Below are 20,031 nucleotides of genomic sequence, written 5' to 3'. Positions count from 1 at the left end.
AAGAGATTGGTTTCTAGAGTTTAAGAAGTGAAGTTTTGCCCCATTCTTGCTGAATTTCAGCTGGTCCTTTGTTGTGATTTTCATCTGTTAATGCAAAAAAAATGTTTTCAATTCAGGACAACTCAGTGATGTAGGCAGGCCATTTCAGCAATTGGACTCTTCTACTACTGAGACATGGCGTTGTAGTTGTGCTGTTAACAACACTTTTATTAATTGTTCAACATTAGTGGAGCCTTTCCAGGTGAGCACATCATCACTGATGCTTGCTTTTGAACCGTGTGTTGATAATAAGCTGGGTAGTGCCTCTCCTCTTCAGAACAGTGGGGTGGTATCCAATGCGATATCAACTTTTGCACAGTTTAGACTGTGGTTACAGACCATCCTTTTTAGAAGTGATGTTGCAGTGATAAAAACAGAGCCAATGCAGAGTCACAGTGCTGCCTGAAGGCCTGAAGATCACGGCCATCCTGCATATGTAGATGTTGGCGCCTTGGAAACTTTTTTCCAGAGAGATTTTTCCAGAATTCTCTGAATTCTTTTATGACACTGTGTGCTGCTGACAATGAAATCCACTGATTTTATCTTATTTAAGCTGAATAACGTTGCTCTAATTTTTTTAACAATTTGCTCATGGAGTGATAAGCCTCTTCCCATCTTTAATCCCAGCCTTACTTAAGTGCTCTTCTTGCAACCAGCCATGTAACCTGGTATAGGTTTGTTAGTAAAGTGAATATTTCTTCTTCTTCTTCTTTAATCATCATTTGTGGAGTTCCTCAGGGGTCAATGTTGGACCCACAACTGTTAATTCTTTATCTAGATGACATCTCCATGATATCAAACTCGGTAAATTTTGGTTTTGTTTTGTTCTGTTTCTGCAGACACTCACATTTTTCTGGGGAGAATTTGAAGCAAGTATTGGAGGTATGCGCTACAGAATTGACTGAGTTAAAGCACGGTACTTGTGTTTTTCATTTATTTATTTACTTTTTCTTTATAAACATGTCAAAGAATAAATTGAAAATAAAATAAAGGAAACAAAATAAGCTCTTGCAAATTCACCTGATTTGCTTAGTGATGACCTTCCTGGTGTTGTTTTTCCAGCATCACAAAATCTTTTTAGTCTTCTTCTGTCCCTTTTTTCCATGTTGCTTTCATCAAATTTAAAATAAGCATGTACATTTTTAACTCTGATTTCTACATTTTTCTGTGTCATGCAAATGTAGTTCACATTAAAGTGTTAAATGATAGCTGGATCAAACGTCCCTCCTCCTGCACCTTTACGCACAGTGCGTGAAAACACATCCTACAACAAGTTTTCTGTGTTCAATATTCGCTTAACAGAAACGGGACCGTATTACAAAATAAAAGCGATAGTCCTAACGTTACGCGGCCTTTCGCAGACACTTTCCGCGAAAATAAATCACTGGACTATAACAAAAATCATTTTCCATGTGGCTTGTTTGCTTTTTTGTGTTTTTCTAAATCTAATACTTTGAAATCAGTGTTAGTCTGGCCTTTAAACTGGTAGTTAAACCGGAAGTGCTTTGACAGTCCCCCTGACTTGTTGTTTTCCTCCTCGGTGGCTCCACTCTGGTGTCTCCAGGATGCTGAGCAGGAGGGCGGGGCTGAGATTTGTGCGGTGCCGTGGAGTGATGTAGCAGGACGGAGCGGTCACAGAGGCAAGCAGAGCAAACGTCGGTACTCTTGTTTTTTTGTGGTACACTCGGTCAAATCTGTGTAATTTTGGATGCAAAATGGATTTACTCAGCTTCAGTCTGATTTAACGCATCGAAACGTGTCTCTATCGGAGGTATCGGTGCATCCTGACACACGGACATCTTGTTTCTCTCACATCAGGAGTGTAGAGACACATTTTCTTCACCTTGGACCCTGTGCAGGTTGTGTGTTCGTGGAGCCCTCCGTAGCCCAGCATGGCGTGGCCTTGTATCAGCAGGGCATGCTGCATGGCCCGCTTCTGGAACCAGCTGGACAAGGCTGACATTGCGGTGCCTTTGGTCTTCACCAAGTACACGGACGTCTCTGAGATGCAGCACATCCAGCTGCAGCCGCCGCTCCACCCTCCCCAGGCCCGGGTCGCCATAGAAACGCAGCCGTCTCGCGCACATTCCCGCACCCCAGGAGTGGGCCGCGCGCCGCGAAGGTGCGTCTCCGAGGAGCGCGTGTGCAGCTCGGTGATGCGCGAGGACTTTAAGCACTGGAAAGTGCGACCAGAACCGAGCTGTAAACCCAAGAACGAGTACCACGGTCCAGAAACACCGTTCAACAGCGAGACCCAGTACCAGAAGGACTTCAAGCCCTGGCCTATCCCGAAAAGGTACGACCACCCCTGGATACCCAAACCTGTGAACGACCTAGACCGGCCCAGGCACGCGAAGCAGCACGCAGCGCAGGAGGCGGACAGCGGCGTGGAGAAGAGCGCGATAGCAGACAAGGTCCAGGAGAAAGACCTGCTGCAGGGTCAAGAGAGGAAAAAGAAGTCCAATAAAACGGAGGGGGTGAAGAAGGTGGTCCTGAAGGTGGAGGGAGAGGGCAGAGGGAGGGCGGCGGACGCTGTGAACCGACAGATCAAAGAGGAGATCACAGCCGGAAGCTCGTACAAGTGAGTTCAAACACCGACACAGCGCAGGTGCACGAGCCTCAGACTCGACAGGGGTCACGAGACTGTCACAGTTAGTCTACAGTCCTTTATTAAAGCGTTCAAAGGTAGCTTTAGACCTTTAGTTTAACAGTTTGACACATCACACCTACTGTATAGTGTAAAAGGAGTTTATCCTATAATAACTGAGTCACTGTTATTTATATTTTTGGAGCCCCCTCTCCTCCAGGAGAAAGTGCATTAATCATAATGATGGGTGATAATTAACATTACATAATGGGATGTATGCATCTCATTTACACACAAAGTGCTAATGGTTCAGTTCAAATATAAAGGTTTGTATACACAGCCAATAAGAGTCACAATTTAGTTTAATGTCTTGTCACAAAAAAGAAGCCATTACTTGATTTAAAGCTGATTGTGTTATGTTTATGTTCTGTTTGCTTCATATTTTATATTTCTTTTTATTAGATTTCTTAAAACTGCAGGACTCAAGGCACCAAAAAAGGCACAGTTTGCAAAAAATAAAGTTATCTTACTCCTTCCCTCACCCCTGGACACACTTCCCTTAAAAATTACTTCCACAAGACTTTTCTAAGTTCATAAATAAAGGACACCTTCAATAAATAGGGTGGCATGAAGAACAGCCTTGTGTATTTTGAGGCTATAATAAGAAAAATAAGTTGTTAGTTTTTGAACTGCCGGCTTAAAAATGTGTATTTTTCCAACATTCAGAGTTAATTGGAGGTTACTAATTCACTTAATCTCGCTTTCACAGCTGTTTCACACTAATTGAAGGTTTGTTTAAGCTGCAGCTTGGGCAAACATGGCAGAGCAGTTTATTTATACTTTGCCTTCAGCAGGTACAGTGATATTTCATCAAAGGTTAAGGTGGATTTGTAGCCAAAACGCTGTGGATGTTTGGGTCCACGGGGCTAATCTCTATCAGATTATGCAACGTTCCCGAGGATGATGGGAACTGGTGGATGGATGAGCTTCAAGTCACGCACGTCACAGTAACTGTACGCATGTGTCCTGAGGCTTGATATCATCAGCTGTATCCATGTCCCGAGAATTCCCGACAGTGGTGCTGTAAGAAAGACGATCCATGAGCCGAACTTTTATAACATCTATTCTAACTTTTAATTTGATCTTCTGTGTTCTCGTTAAAGGATGCAGGTCGTAATCGCTGTGCTTAGTTTGCTTAAGGTTAGGGCTCTGCGGGCTGAAACATAATTTGGCTGCAGGTTTGATTGGCACTCTGTGAGTTCAGTGAGTGGGTCTTACAGCTGTTAGGAGTCCTGCAGTCCTGTCTGGGTCATCGAGCAGTCAGCAGGGTGCAGCCGCGGGCACTTTGCCCCCACATGGCAGGAAATGGCTGCATCGTGACAAGCAGAAGCTCGGTGAGGTCTGTGTCTTCATCTGCAGGCAGAAACTCAAAGCAGGTCAGCTGTAGGTTAATACCATGCAGGGATGGAGTGGAAACAGTTACACACATGGACTGTGTGTGATGCTCTCATGTACAGTTTTCTGATGCTGATTCTTTAACCTGAGCTTCTGCGTTTGTGAACCTAATGCTGATCAAATTTTGATGGGATTAAATTATGTTTCATTTCACAGCTTTTGTAGAGAGAGTGTAAAAAACTGAATCCTTATTGAACACATTTTTGTCTCTTTGTTGAGATGTTCTGGTGTTACACTGATGATTTTTGACAAACATCAGTGTTAGGGATGTCCCGATATCACATTTTCACTTCCGATACGATACCCATACTGCAGCATTGAGTATTGGCCGATACCGATATTATTCCGATACGATATCAGCATTAAACATGCATACTTTTATTACTTATTTTGTAGTATGTTTGTCATGTTAGAAAAGGCTTGATTAAGTGATATTATTCAAACAAAAAACAGTAGTCAGCAACAGTAGGTATGAGGAAAAACTGACCCATTTATTATTAACCATTGGGTAACAGAAATTTTAACATTAAACATAAATATATACTAGTAACGGAATAAAATAAATAATAAATTAGAAGACCCAGAAAATAACCTGAATAAATCAAATAAAAACAGCAGGAGCGGAGTCTGGAATGGACTGCTTATATCGGAGATTTTAGATGCGTTCCGATACAATACCGATTTTTTTTTTTTTGCTGATATCGGACCGATATCCGATATCAATATCGGACTGGGACACCTCTAATCTGTGTAGGGATGGTTACCTCTCACATTTGAAACGACACGGTACTGATGCCTGGAACCAGGCAATCAGTACTGGTACTCAACTATACCAATTTTCAGTACTTTTTGTGTTTATGTGGTAAAAATATCAATTTGTTCAATAATAAAATATAAAAATTGTCAACTTCATATATTCATATTTTTTCTTTAGTGTATAACCTTGCAATGCTGTGTTCATGTCCACAATGGAAAAATCTCCTTCTCTTCCACTTCCCCACAGTCACAACAATGCATTTAGGTACCTAATCATGGTACCTTTTGGTTTTATGTGAGTAGGTATGTGGTACTTTTAACAGAATTTGGTCGGTACCTATAAAAGTACCTAATTTGGTACCCATCCCTACATCTGTGACAAAAGATCAACTGAATATCATCATCAGCCAAATCTCGTGGTTTTGAGAGGTCTCAGTAAAACTGTAGATAACCTGATTTTCAGAAAGAGCGTTTATCGGAATATATCTGCTCTTATTTGGTTAGGTCAATGATGACAAGATTTAGAGTTCTTTTAAAGGCATAGCGAACTGATGAGGGGCAAAAGTTGTTAAAGAGTGGCCTGGTCTACAGTTGTATATATCCCAGCATGATTTGTTAAGTGAAACAGCTGTTTGCAGACTTCGAGAACAGGGTGAAGTTTAGTCACCACAGTGCTTGGTGGTGGTGGTTGGACATATTGCTTGTGACATAAATATCAGCCATGTTTTGATTATTATTACGTAACCTGCTGTATGTTGTTTACTGAATCAAAGATTCATTCGATACATGCTGCTGGCTGAGATAACACGTAACTTGGGGTGCACTGATACCGATCGGTGGTATAGGTTATTGGTGCCCCTCAAAGCTGGATTGGTATCAGTGAAAAGAGATTCATGGTGCCAATCCAGGCAAACAGCCCAATGCATTTTTGTTTTTTAACCTGGGCTCTTTGCTACTTGATTTGAAATGTTGCCTCTGATGCACTTTCTTTGTTTTTTTGCTGCATTACCAGTCAACAGGGTATAAAAGTTTAAATTTGAAAATAATTTGTGTACATTCTGAAACCTTTAACTTCAGAAAATCCTAATACTCATTATTTGTCTTTTACGCAAAACATTACCAGCCTTATCCCACAGTAGAGCATGCAGGTTAATATTTACACTGGTATCAGATCAGGATCGGTGTCGGTTGATACCAAAGCCCAGGTATTGATATCGGTATTGGAACCACAAAAGTTAGACCACTGCATCCCTAGTTGTAACAAATAATAAAAGACTGTAACATGACTGAAACAAGGGATAATATTATAATTAAATTGATGGGTTTTTTTGTAAAAATGAAAAAGAAAAAAACATTATACTGGCATATTATATACTAAAACAGTTCTTAAAAGTAGAACAGTGTGGTTTCTTTTTTTATCCTGACATGTTTAAACCTCAAACCTCCTGCAGTCTTCCTTCAGAAGAGTCACAGAGGAAGACTGCAGGAGGTTTTGTAGTCAAAACATATTAAGGTAAAAAAGAAACCACATTGGTCTCCTTACACAAACTGTCTTACTATAATAAATGGTGTCAGACCAAATATACCTTTTTGGACAACACTAGCCCTATGTACGTGGTAACGTACATGGGGCTTTAAAAAAGCGTTACTGATTTTGACTGATTATGTAAGTTATGATATTTCTAAGCTCCATGATGAGTTCCAATGGACAATGTTAAAACATAGACACAGATATCATTAAAATAGGTTTGGTTTCATGCTATAAAATGAGCGTTAAGGTGTGTGTTTTTACCCATTTCCCAACAAGCCTTGGTGATCATTCCCAATAAAAAATATTCAGCTTTCACTTGGATCACATTCGTCACAGCTGCTGGAAGTTGTTTTATTTTTATTTTTCTCAGAAAATGGTTGAAAAGATTGTCAAGTACATTAAATTTAACTCAGTATGAATGTCATTCCCTCTTGTACTTTTCCAAACCTGAAACCAACCGGTCCAAGGTCTTTATATGTATGGCTGCAGTCAGAGCTTGATCATAGAATAGCATTTTTTTTTTATAATACAAGATCAGATGATTGCAGCAGGAAATGTGAGGAGGTAGTATTAAACATTGGTGCCATTGTGTTGTGCAGAAAGTGTGTTCATTTCTCAGTAAAGAGTGAAGCAAAAGTTGTTTCAATGTACAGATATTTACACAGATTATTAGAGGTTTACAGTGATGTACAGATAGACGACAGAATGCATGCCTAAACAGTGATTTATGCAGCAGCTTCTTGGAAATAACAGATTTTGTCAAAAAGTTGCACTCTGTTAAGAATCCAGATCACATTACACTCATCTTGATCTTTAATTTACCAGGATCTGAGAAGGTTTCACTGTTGGGACAGTGGTTTTATTTACCTAATATTGAGTTAACAAGCTGTTTTATACATAGTTTGAGTGACAGAGTTTTGATTCAATCAAGAATAATGAGCGCGCTCCATGTCAGAGCCACACAGTCTGTGAAGATCGCTCTGCATAAATTAGAGACTTCAGGTGATCACTGTGGTCTGTATCTACCTCTGTAGCTGTGAAGGTTATCAGATCGTCACTCTGAGCAGATAATCTTTAAAGCTGTAGAGTGAGGGTTTCAGGATCCAGAGCTGTGATGAAGCCTGTCCCGTCAGTGTTTGAAGCCGTCTCATTTCAGACAGATACACGGTGAAACTTTGGTGTCTGAGGTTGATCTGAACACTGTCTGTTCACATCACAGCGGTGATAAGGGCCTCATGATGCTGCTATCAGTACATTTTTCACCACTTAAACAATTAATGCAGTTATAAAAGTGCATCAAACTACATTTATTGAAAAACTTGAGGGAAGTTTCCTCATAAATGACTCGTCATAAAATGAGTCGACAAAACATAAAACGGCTGCTCTTTTTTATCTTCATCTGCTGATTAAATTTGTTTGAAATGATGCTTCTTCCAGTCACACATAAAACTTTATTTCATTGGATAATCTCAGAGGGATAAAGATTTGATTTTTCAGGGCAGACCTGACTGTGGAGGAGAAAACCAGTAATAAAAAGTAACCAGACAAACAGGCTCATAAAGCCTCAGAGACACAGGAGAAAAAAAATAAAACAAGTCCCGAAAAGTTTGAATCAAGTTTTAGAATGAAACCTTCAGGTAGTAAAATTACTTATTCATTCCATATTTGAGATTCAGAGTAGTCAGAGTCAGTCTTCCCACGTTCGTTTTTTACCTGAGGGGTGAGCAGAGTCAAACAGACCTGAGATCTCCTGAGACCTGTCGGGCTGCAAAGTGGTTTAAAGAAGAGGGGATGTGATCGTCATGTGAATGAGAGGATGCAGCGCTCCTCTTGTTTAAACTCCATTACATAATGAAAGAAGTTGCTTTGAGAGATATTGTTAAAGTAGAATATTTCTTTACTGTTGAATAGAAATGTGATGATTGAATATAGTCTGGCTCTGAACACAAGTTTCATCCAAGTTTCCGTTCTAGTTTCTCCATGAGCTGAGTAAGAGTGAGACCTCTGTCTGAACAATCTATCTTTTTCTTTGTATGTGTCAGGACAATTTATTGTGTGTCAACCCACAGGACCTTACAGTGTCAGGATCCAACAGCTTTGTTGTGTATGCTGTCAGTGCTTGTGTCCACTGTGTCTTAAAGAGACATGTTTTCTTTCAAATTAGAGCTTTACAAGTAAGGATGGGAATCGAAAACCAATTCTAGTTGAGAATTGTTAACAGCTCCATCAAAGAATCAATATCATGAGTCTTTTTGCAAATCACTCCCCTTATCAATTCCTTCCACTAACAGGGTTCAGAATTGTGGCTTAATTTTTTGCAAAAGGCGTCTACTGCACAACCTTAAATGAGTGGAAACACCAGCAACTTGCAGAAGCTGTTATCTATGCTGTGACGTGTGTTTGACATTGTTGCCACAGCCCAACATTTGCCCACATGGAAAATCTGCAGAAATCAATAAGGGAATCGTTAAAGAATTGGATTGATTAGCAAGATTGTTATTTACAAGTTTATTCTTGGTTCCTCTTAAGTGAGGACGCACAATCATGTAACACAGAGTGGATGAAAAGCATTTATTAGTGTATTTGGTTTGGACTTGTTTTTGGTGTGATCTTATTTGTATTAAAGAGGGAGGTGTTGTGCTTCTTTAAGGCTGTATTTTGTCCCTCTGGTACCACCGCAGTAGCGCAGTAGCATGATTCAAAGCTAAAGAAAAGTCCAAATTTTTCTCACACTGGTGTTGTAGAAAACCTTTATTTAAGCCTCTGTCTGAAAAACTTCATTTTGGCTACTGTCTCTTTAAGGCTCCTTGCTCCACAAACCTCCTACCCTCTGATTGGCCAGCCCTCTGGAGGCAGAACTGTGGGTAGACCTTGGTTTTTGAGGCCCACCCCTCCAACTTGCAGTCAGGACATGACTTTTAGTGCATCCAGCATTGTTATTTCATACCCATGTTTAACATATGGTAAAGCAAAAATGCCCACTCTTTAAAGTGCGAAACAAGCTTATTCTTGCTTTCATAGTGAAAACTTCAAACTTCAACATTTCTATCTTCTCAGTGTGTGTGTCACAGATTTTTCCTCCTCTAACATGTAGCTCTAGTTGGCCGGGGAATGAGTCGACTCTTCGGGATGATGTAACTCTCATTAAGGAGCCACATTCAGCATCTATTCAAATCCCGTCCTCCTTCCATTGTGCTGGTATGAACCAGGCCATCTTAACATGAAGCCCCGTTCCCCTGCAGCTCTGTTTTGTAGTTTCTAAAACTTGTATTTACCCACAGAAAGCTCCACTGAACACAAAGACTCTTTTCTTCAGAGCACCTGGGAAAAGCTAGAGGCATCTCGACCTCTTTCCTGTTTTTTCTTGAATACATTTCTGCTTCGTTCTCAGTCAACAGCCTCCGAGTCAAAAGTCTCGTGCAACCTTCATTTCACCGCCAACTCACTGCTTTATGTTTGAAATGCCATTTTTTTGCATGACAATGGGTCCCAGACAGTCACTGCTGCTGTCTTTGTTTGTTTTCTTGTTGCTTGCAGCTCTGCTGTGAGACACAAAGACGGCGCTTCATCCTGTCAGAGTCATTTGTGCGTTTATTACATGTGAAGTGGAGGAAAATATGAGAAAAATGACCAAGAAAGACAGATGAGAGCGGACTTACAGGCAGGTTCACCGAGTTCAGTGAAGGAAAGAGGGAGGAGGCGTGAGTTTTCATTTTAATTTGTGTCACATATCGCAGCTCGATATTATTCACTCCTGTGGTAGTACAACCTCAGGAGCTTCTGCTTATACATTTTCTTCTCGTGTTTCTCACTTTGGCACATAAAATCCTCCCCCTCTCCCCCCGACAGGGCTGCTCCCTGGGCTCAAATGGAGTTTGTACTCTTGTGGTACCAGACAGTGGACTGTAAAGAGGCCAGTGGATTCTGGTGGATTTAGAAATGATCCTCTTAGAGAGCCAGAAAGCCTTGTGTTCATACTGACGAGCGGTGAATGCAGAAACAGAGTCGCAGACACATCAGACACAGAAAATAAACACTGAGCTCTTATCTTTCATGTCTGAGGCTCTCTCTGATCTGCATTTCATTTCTCTGCTCCCTGGAAAATAAAACCAGGAGGGTGTGAGCTGTGAGGCGGATCATGGTGAACAAAATGTAGTCTGTGGATGTGTGTGCTGATATCCAGTTTTCATTTGTCCCATCAATCCAGATCCCTGCCAGATAAAGCTTTCTGTCTTACATAACCTGATCTGCTTTAATCATATCTGATTACAGTTAATTTAATTCAAGGAAATCTCTCATTAGGTTATGAATGAGTTATATAACGCACTAAAACCACATTATACCTGCAGCAGAAGTTAAGTTCTGATGAAAGTTAAGAACCAGAAAAACCTTCACTTTGGCTCAAACAAGCTGTAATGCTGTTTAGAAGTACACAACATGAAGCGAACGATTGTTGGCTGCGAGATTTATAAAAGGTTGCTCAGGGTTTCCAACAGAAATGTCATTTGGCCCAGGAACAAGTTTCTCTTAAAGGGGCCCACACATGCCAGGAGGCCCCCTGCACTCCAGCCTTACATTAAGTCAGAGCTCAGACTCTGACTGAAGAGACGTCTCTGTTTTGACAAAATACTCCTGAAAAAGTGCTGACCTAGTTTTTAACGGACTCAAAACACTGGGCACATGATAACAACATTAATAAATAAGTACAAAATATACCACAGTTTCTGCTTCATCTGTGTATACTAGAGATATGTGTATTTACTCATTCTAACAATCATCAATCTGCATACTATGCAGGATTAGGGCCACAGTAAAAAAATATATATATATATATATATATATATATATATATATATATATATATATATATATATATATATATATATATATATATATATATATATATATATATATGTATTAAGATTAAAGTCTAGTTTTACAAAGATAAAGTTATAATATCAAGAGAATAAAGTCATAAATTACTTTAGAAAAAAATCACACTCTGTATTCCATGGTTAGCCTTTGAAGGGACAGATCAGAAAACCATCCTGAAGCCACAAGAATATCAATGAGGAATGAGCATCTTGTGAAATTATACTTTTATTAAAAGGAGGAAGTGATAGTTTAACCATAAATATCTCAATATCACAAGAGATTATCAGCACAACAATTTATAATCGCTTAACGTTATGTCTTGCTAACCATGGACAACCCAAACGGTCCATTTACAGAAAATCCCTATGATGACACTATGCCGGTTGGCAAAGTCTAGTACTGAGAAGAAGGATCTGTCCTTTTTCTCTTCTAAGAAAGATTTCTGTGGTTTATTTTGTAGTAACACTTGAGCTAGACTGTCAAAGAGAAAAAGAAAGAAGAGCAGAAGAAAGCTAAGCAGGAGAGCGATAGAGCACGGGCTAAAACATGGAATAAGCTGTTTGTGATAACACCTTTCCAGCCCACATGCAGCAGTTCCTGTATTTTCTGGACTATACGTCGTTCTGAAGTGTAAGGCCCGACAGTCAAAAAACAGGGAAAGAAAACACAAACCTCACTGGATTATAGGTCGCGTTCAGAATGATTTGGTTTGTTTACAGTATTTTCAGAGAGAACTTTACATATGACTTTGATAAGTATGTGTATGTAAGCACCTCAAATCTGTGACCATAGTAAAGTTTCAGTTTCTCTTCTCTACGTGCGCTACTTTCACTCACTTCACTCATTGGCTCTCCTTCCTGCTCTACTGTGAGTGTTGCCGGTTAGACCAGTGCAGTGTGAGCTTACAGAGGCTCCGTCGGACAAACTTCCTCACTTTAAAAAGTTATGGGTGTTTTGACACTAGTTTGTGACTTAAATCCTGAAAACTGTTTACAACGGAGAGCAATAAAGACGCAAGTGAACTGTTATTTCTCTAATTCACGCTATAAGGCGCCAAACACTAGGAGCTGTCAGGCTGTCCAAACTAGAGGTACAGAGACTCTATCAGGCTACATTGTCATTAGAGTTGTGGAAATATTTCCTCATCAATATTCTTCATGTGTTGATTTAGCTACCTTTTTAAATAAAAGTATCTAATAACACAGCACCTCATTTATTCGATATATAAGTCGCGCTTGACTAAAAGTTGCAGGACCATCAAACTATGAATAAAGTGTGAGTTATAGTCTGGAAAACACAGTGTGTTGCAGTGGTCTGTTCAATCTTGAGAGTCTATCAGTAAAATGTAGAGCCAGGTTACATTAGTTCTGCTTGGTGAGGTTGGAGTTGGTAGATGAGCTCTGGTAGGACATAACCCGGACTCACTGAAGTAACACGTTACCAACACCTCTCAGAGCACCAGGCTGTGAGGAAAACTCAGATAGTCTGATCACCTTTTGGACACTAAACTACTGAGTTTACAAGGTTTGATTTGTACTTCTTTATGATGGCCCTGATCTCCCATCATAGTACAAGAACTTCTGCACAAGCCAGACCCGGGACACAACTGTAACTCCAGTAATATCAGCTATGGTAATGCTCTACTTCACAAATGTAAACAGCCATAGATGACAGATGGTGTCTTGTAGCCCAGCATGTATCTGGTTAAACTGGCACATGGACACCTTTCTGTAGCATTGTATAACCAGCACAGGCATGTGGACGCTCAGGTGCTCAGAGGACAAAAGGCTGCTGGTGCTAGCTCTGCTAATGTTAGCCTTACTTTGCCAATTTGAAACTGTTACTTGCAGATGCTGTGACAGCAATCTCTATTTCTGTCTTCAGAGGAGGAATATGTTGCTTACTGTTGACTGTACTAAAAGCTGAATATGACCCAATCATTCTTCCTGTAATACAGCAACATGCTCTCGCAAGGTAGCTGTTTCCATTGAGAGGCTGCAGAGAGGCTGTCAGATAGAGATGAGGCCAGCAGATCCCAGAGGAGGGAGGGAGTATTGACCGGCAGCCAGACCCTGACACTCCAGGAAGCTTGTGAGGAAGTGGAGCTGCAGCTTTGAGCGTGGGCAGATTGATTCTCTGCGAAGGAGAGAAGCAGGCCAGCCGTTTACCCCAGGATCCAAGAGAGCTGCACAGGAGTTTGTCTCAGCAGTGTTTGTGCACAGATGTTATTTATGGCTCACAGAATCTCAACGAGTGCTGCAACACAGACGCAAAGATGAGGTTCATTTTCACTCCACAGCCGTTTTTAGACTTCAGAGGAGAAACTTTTTTTTTTCATCTTCTGCGCTCCTCCTGTCTTCGGCAAATCCTGTCTTTATGGAGTGTTGATGTGAGTGTGTTTGGTATTGACTGAGCCAGGTGGTGCATCCCCACCATTTCCTGGTGCGTTCAACAGGGGAGCCCTATTGATGCACACCAGCAAACACAGAAGCACAGTATTAACCTTTTTTTGTATTTATTTAATTTGGTTTATGTTGCTTCCCTTCCCCATTAAGCTAGGATGTAACCTCGTCATATTTCTTGTCAGGGTTTAGATTTTAGATTTTAAAACCACTCTACAATGCCAGGGTTTTATGAAGTGGCGGGGTTATCTTAATTATTCATCTTTATCAATTATAGACTGAGTTCTGTAAACTCTGTACTGTACTATGACCCAGCGTGTACCATAATAAAACTTCTTTTACAGGACATAAAATGCAACAAATATTAAGCAAACTGTCACCAAAGTCTGGATTACAGAGAGTGTGACTCTCAGCACTGTTTGCAGATCATGTTGCAGGGCGTAACACTGTCGGCTGGTATTGGCTGGTAACTACCTGCCAACATTAGACTTTGACAAAGGGGGAGAGGACCTTTGCTTGCTGTGCACATCGATCATCAAACTTACCTCTTAAAGTAACAGAGTCTGTCACTGACTGTTCCTCAGCGAACTTTCGACCACATGCATCGCTCTCACATGGCTCGATTTGTGATATGCTGGCCCTAACTTTGCAGAGTTCTCATTCATGTTGGGGCTGTAAAACCTTCAGCCTATTGACCTCTGGTCTGGCTTCGCTCATTATGTCAGTTTGTTGGTGTAGTCAAGTAAAATACCATCTGGTTTGGACACGCTTTGTTTTATTTTGAAAGTAACTGGTTGTTTTTAGGTAGTTTCTATGCACAGATCGATCTGATTGTTGCTACATGCCACGACCTACCACAGCCAAACCTCAACAGAGTGGATCCAGTGCAAGTTGACACATTGACTTCAATAGAAACCTATCGAATCCAGTGCTATGACAGAGCAGGGCTGAACCTGAGACGCATCTGGTGTATTTCAGACGAAGGTTTTATTTTATTTTTTTAAAGATAAAATTAAAAAAAAGTTTCAATAAAAATGATCATTAGTTAAAGTGGTACAATGTTTTTTTTTGTTTTTTTTTTCTGAAAGCCATCATTGGTGTTGTTTCATCTGACGTTGACACAAAACTATTTGTACTATCCAGGGGGGTATTCCACGAAGCTGGCTAAAGAAGGCTGGGCTATCGCCGGTAAGCGTGGCTTGAATAAGCTGCCACTTCAATCTTAGCTGCAACTCGTTCCACTAACGAGGCTCAGCTGATTTTCAGAGACGCTTATTCAAGCCAGGCTGATCCAAGCTGTGGCTAAGCGCGCGTCCGCGGTAGATAAAAAGCCCCGATGTGTCGATCGTCGAAATGACCAAATCATGTCAAAACTGAGAGCGGAGACGCTTCCCTCAGCGGAGAAAAATCTCCTCATGGAGTCGTATGATGACTACAAAGTGAAAATCACATAAAAGGGTGACACGGTGGCAATTAATAAAGCCAGAGACGCTGCTGGTTCAAGAATATCATGCTAATGTGTCAAATCAACACTGACTGTTTCTGCTGAGTTTGATGACCTTTTTTTCTTCTCACCCTAAAGCTCCTCACACTGCTGTGGCCCAGAGGAGATTGATCTTGATTAATTTAAAGCTGTTCATAAATACAGGCCTGTATACTTCATGGGGTGATGTTTCATCAAATACTGACTAAAACAGCAGAAAAAGACATGTAGATGAGATGTCATTTTTTTAATTAGAGATGATTCAGCTGTCAGATGAGATGTGTCAGTGATACAGTGCCCTATATTTAAATAAGGAGGAAGACACAAAGTTATCTCACCGTGTGGAATCACCTTTACATTATCATCATGATCAGAACGGACCTCCGGTAAAGGAAGGTATTTCTATGGAAAATTGTGGCTGTTGTCACCTTTTATATCATAAGACAATTTGTGCTTTTATTCTGTTATATGTTGACTGTACTTTGAGGGTGACAGAAGAAAGAAAATCAGATAATTTTAAATAATTACCACTGGTGGGATCGAACCCACGCTGCAAGTAAAACATAGATCACCGCGCGTCTGTGCCCTACTCTTTAACCTCTCAGCCACTAACTTTCCTGCGTACGGAAAGACAGTCTAGTATCTCACATGTCTTGATTCATGGTTATTCCAGTCTAGTATAACTGGGGCGGTTCACCTGTCAAAGGATAACGCAGGTGTCCTAAAGCGAGCTCAGGGAGGACGGAAACCTCCCGTGGAGCTGAAGGACAAAAGCTCGCTTGATCTTGATTTTCAGTATGAATACGGACCGTGAAAGCGGGGCCTCACGATCCTTCTGACTTTTTGGGTTTTAAGCAGGTGTCAGAAAAGTTACCAAAAGGTCTCAGTTTATGTTTCTGAACAAAAACATCAAATATTACAGGTATAGATTAATTTAATGTGACACCTGCAGTTCACAAGGCGTCTTTTAGAAGCTTGTCAGACCTTCTCTGAGACGCAGCTAAGGTAAGCCCGACTGTTAGCCTGACCGGGACCAGGCTTGTCGCACTGGCTAATTTACCATGGTTACCAAGCCACGCTAGCCCTAAGCCTCGTTTGTGGAACCCAACTCTCGCTAAAGTTAGTGAGGCTAACCCAAATAAGCCAGGCTTTGAGCTAAGCCAGCTTCGTGGAATACCCCCCAGGTTCCTCACTTAATTTGGACTATTAAGCTTTGGCACTCCCACAATGCAATGCTGCTGTGCTGTCCTTGCTGATCTACTCAGGTCAGGGACACAGAGTTTCACCCAAATACAAATGTTATATCAAGGAATGATCCTTACCCAAACTCAACATACTTTTTTGGCCATTGCAGCTTGGTGTATTTTCTTTGGCTTCAGCTAAAAGTGCAGTGAGCACACACGTTTATTCACAACGCAAAGAGCTGTGTTGACTTAAATGATCCCTAACTGTCCCTGCAGTGAAAGTGTGCAGGACAGACTCTCAGTTCACAGCCTTCTCAGTTGCATCACCACCTGATGACCAGTGATCTCCGGTGATCGTCTAAATCTGCTCTTCTCACCAGAGTTAGAAAATCTGAAGCTTGGAAACTGAGCTGTTAAAGCTAACGGCTGCAGAAAGCAGAAGATGTTACAGAAGCTGGTTTCAGTCTTTGTCACGAGAAGAAAAATTATCAACAACACAGGAGAAACACATGGAGGAAGTGAGAATGTGTTCCCACTGAGGATTTGTTGCAGATTTGTCGCTTGTGTGCTGATGCTGTGATGCACAGAGGGAAGTATGTGGGTTGGGTTCTTGTTCATGCATTTATAATATGTTTTATAGCCTTCTCTATTAAACTGTGTGTTGTGTATGTGTTCTGCAGCCTTCAGCGATCCATGCGTCTGTTGGAGGAGGTGAACCTGCAGTAAAAAGCCTGATTCCTAACATTGATTTGTGGTTTTTATGAGCGTTTGTTTTATTTTGCTCAGAGGAAATCTCCGTCTGAAGCAGATCTAATTTGACTTTTTTCTTTTACTCTGTGGTGGTTTTGTTCAGCCTGCCAACAACTTGTCATCATTCTTATAACTCTGATTACATGTCTGGACAACTTGTGCCCTGTCTGACCCCACTGTGCAGACAAATTTAAATTTTATTTCATTTCTCTTATGACTCGTCTCTGGGTTCAGAGGTCCAGATTGTGCCGTGTTAGAGCAGGGCTGCATGAAGCTCAGCAGTGCTGTACCCTGGCGTGCGTCCACCCCGTCACTGCCAGTGCTCAGTGATAGAGATGAGGCCTTTCTGCACACATCCCCTCCACCACAGCGGGTCAGCAGGGTCAGGCCTCCAAACCAGATTTAGTCACACAGCGAGAAGTCTAAGTCCTGCCCAGACCTCAGTGAGTCATAGAAGGAAATGTCTTCTTAAATATTAAAGCAGAGAAATGGTAATAATAAGAGAAGGGGCTGGGGGTCATTCCTAATGCAGACGCAAAATTCTGACCATAACGTTGCCTGTAGAATATTCTTTGCCATCAACACAAACTTTTTTCAGTTACTTTGTTTAATTTGATTGTTGCTGAAGTTTGTTTCTGCTTTTATTATGTTAGTTCAAAATTTATTGAATTTTATTTTTGTATTTCGTTGCGTCTTTATGCGTCCTTTGGTTTTGTCCTTCATGGCTTTGGCTTAGGTTGTCTCTGATGAACTTTCTGCAGTTCTCATGTGTTCAGGCAGCGTAACAACACTCACTTTTTTATTGGTGCAACCTGGGGCCACTGCTGCTTCATTTTTCTTCAACACATCTTTGTTTTGACAATGACTTTAAGTTGACTTCAGCGATTCTTTGCATTGAGTCCTGACAATGTTTTTCCCCCTTTGGGAATACTTCCAGTACCTGTTTTGTATTTCTTACTGAGTTATCCTTTGAAACACTGAAAAACATAAACACAGTTGGTGCCATATGTATTATTTAGGGATGCTGTTGCGGCTGTGATTGTTCTTTCTATTAAGGCAACATGCATAATATCACCTACTGTTAGGATATGCTGGCTCATTAATAAACAGCTTCAAGGCAACTTTTATTGGTTATTTTTATCAGTTTAAAGAAGTAACATATTAAAATTCTTTTGATTAGGCTTCAGATCCAAAGGCTAAATATGTGCACCCCTATAACTTTAAGAAATACAACATTGTAGAGGTGTGAGCTGAATAGAACAGAATAGAATAGAAATTACTTTATTTATCCCCGAGGAGAAATTCAGGAGTCACCGCAGCATTTAAGAAAACAAAAGTAGAAAGAGTATAGAAAGTGCAAAAATGTCCATAAGAAAATTAGATGACAACATCCCGTCCACCACTCGTCCACCACTCTCCAGCCCAGCCAGTCTCCACCTCCACAGGGTCCAGGACTGAGCCTCCACAGCAGTCTGTTCAGTCTCTGTCTCCTGGATCCTGTCTGCTCACAGCAGGCGAAGCTCCTCCGATGTGTCGCGGCGTCCGATGTCAGCTCCGTCAGCCACGTCCGTGAACAGCACGATGCCGCTGGGTTAGCACAGCTAGCTCATTCATCCCCCGGAGCGAGATCCCACGTTCCCAACAACGATGGATGGAAGGACAGGTCCACGTCGTCACCCCCCAGCTCACACCCGAGAACCAGCACGTCGTCCTCACCTCCTCCTCCTCAGCTCGAGGGAAATCATCAAGCCCTACACTAGTTAGCATTGACATGCTACAGGCTGCTAACAGCTAATTTCGCATGTAAACAATGCAGCCATGGTTACATGTAGGATCTCCAGACAAACACAGCAGAAAAGTAGTAAAAAATACCACCGAAGCCACAAAAAGTTTGGTGTCCATGACCAACAATGAACCATACAAAGTGATGATCCACTCCAAATACAAAGATTACGAAAAAGAGACGAAGAAATTACAAGAAACGGACAAAGACGAGAGAGCTGCTGCAACAGGCAGCTACTTGGGTAGCGCTATATATATAACCTTGCAACGATATGTTAACAGGACACTTTTAATTGACTTGGTTCTTCTAACATTAGTAGTGCTAATACATTCTCTGATTGTGAACAGTTTCCCTGGTATCAGTCCGATACAGACTCAGAAAGTTAGATCAGCTATCTGTGATAAACGATCCATAGAACTGATCTATTCAACTTGGTTTGATGCTCTTCTGTGGTCACAGATAATTTGTGATTCCTGTTTGTATTGCAGATTTACTCATCACATATTTACACATTTATAATCCCATAAAATATTAAAACAGTCATTTTTAATATATCTTTTATTTAATTTTGGTTTACAGAGTAAGAAAACCCTGAAGTTACCAAAACAAAGCCCATGTATCAGTATCTGTATTGGTGCATCCTCAAAATCTGAATCTCTAAGAACCAATTGCCTTATAAATGTCCAGTATCAAAATGCACTAGTGTCAGTATTTTTCTGAGGTGGACCGGATACAGCAGTTTGTTTAAAGTTTTTATTGGATTTATTCCTCTCCCATGCACCCAATAATATGAGCACAGGAAGTATTTCTCCAAAGTCAACAAACGATCCTCACTGGACCTCGGGGTCGGCCATGTTTGTTTGCTCTCTGTCACATTTGAAGTCAGCAGACTGAGAAGGTTTGGTGTGACTGTTCAGTTCCTCTGTGGTTCTGAGCTCATGATGACTGAGCTTTAGGGAACAGCCTGATGTGAACGGTACTCTGTTGAGTTTTCACACTAATCATATGAAGCTTTAATAACGTGATGCAGCTCTGTGACGTGACGCCTGCTGACCCAGGGAACACTGGTTTTAAAACACGTACCATGAACACACGGGGCTCACAGACACAGGCCTTATTGTTAAACACTCCTGTGTTCATGAATAGCTGCAATGTTACTGTACAGACCGGTGTTTCACACTGTGAA

The 20,031-nt window shown here is 41.1% G+C and overlaps 1 protein-coding gene across 6 annotated transcripts in view; it reads left to right on the top strand.

Annotated features, from left to right (window-relative positions):
* Positions 1-1,609: 1,609 nt before the first annotated feature.
* Positions 1,610-20,031, top strand: part of map6a (microtubule-associated protein 6a) — a 33,298-nt gene continuing 14,876 nt past the window's right edge. For 4 of the 6 annotated variants that reach the window (XM_074672194.1, XM_074672199.1, XM_074672196.1 and 1 more), the window contains exon 1: positions 1,610-2,620. In XM_074672194.1, the coding sequence (XP_074528295.1) occupies positions 1,932-2,620 (689 nt within the window). In that variant the 5' untranslated portion in view covers positions 1,610-1,931. The remainder of the gene's footprint in view (positions 2,621-20,031) is intronic. The other 2 variants (XM_074672200.1, XM_074672197.1) reach the window with 1 other exon arrangement.

This window comes from Halichoeres trimaculatus, unplaced genomic scaffold (genome assembly GCF_033239565.1).
Source record: "Halichoeres trimaculatus isolate MK-OKI-2021-1 unplaced genomic scaffold, fHalTri1.1 fHalTri1_scaffold_6, whole genome shotgun sequence".
NCBI lineage: Eukaryota > Metazoa > Chordata > Actinopteri > Labriformes > Labridae > Halichoeres > Halichoeres trimaculatus.
The sequence above is the reverse complement of the archived record's forward strand: the minus strand, read 5'-3'. Positions and strand labels throughout refer to the sequence as shown.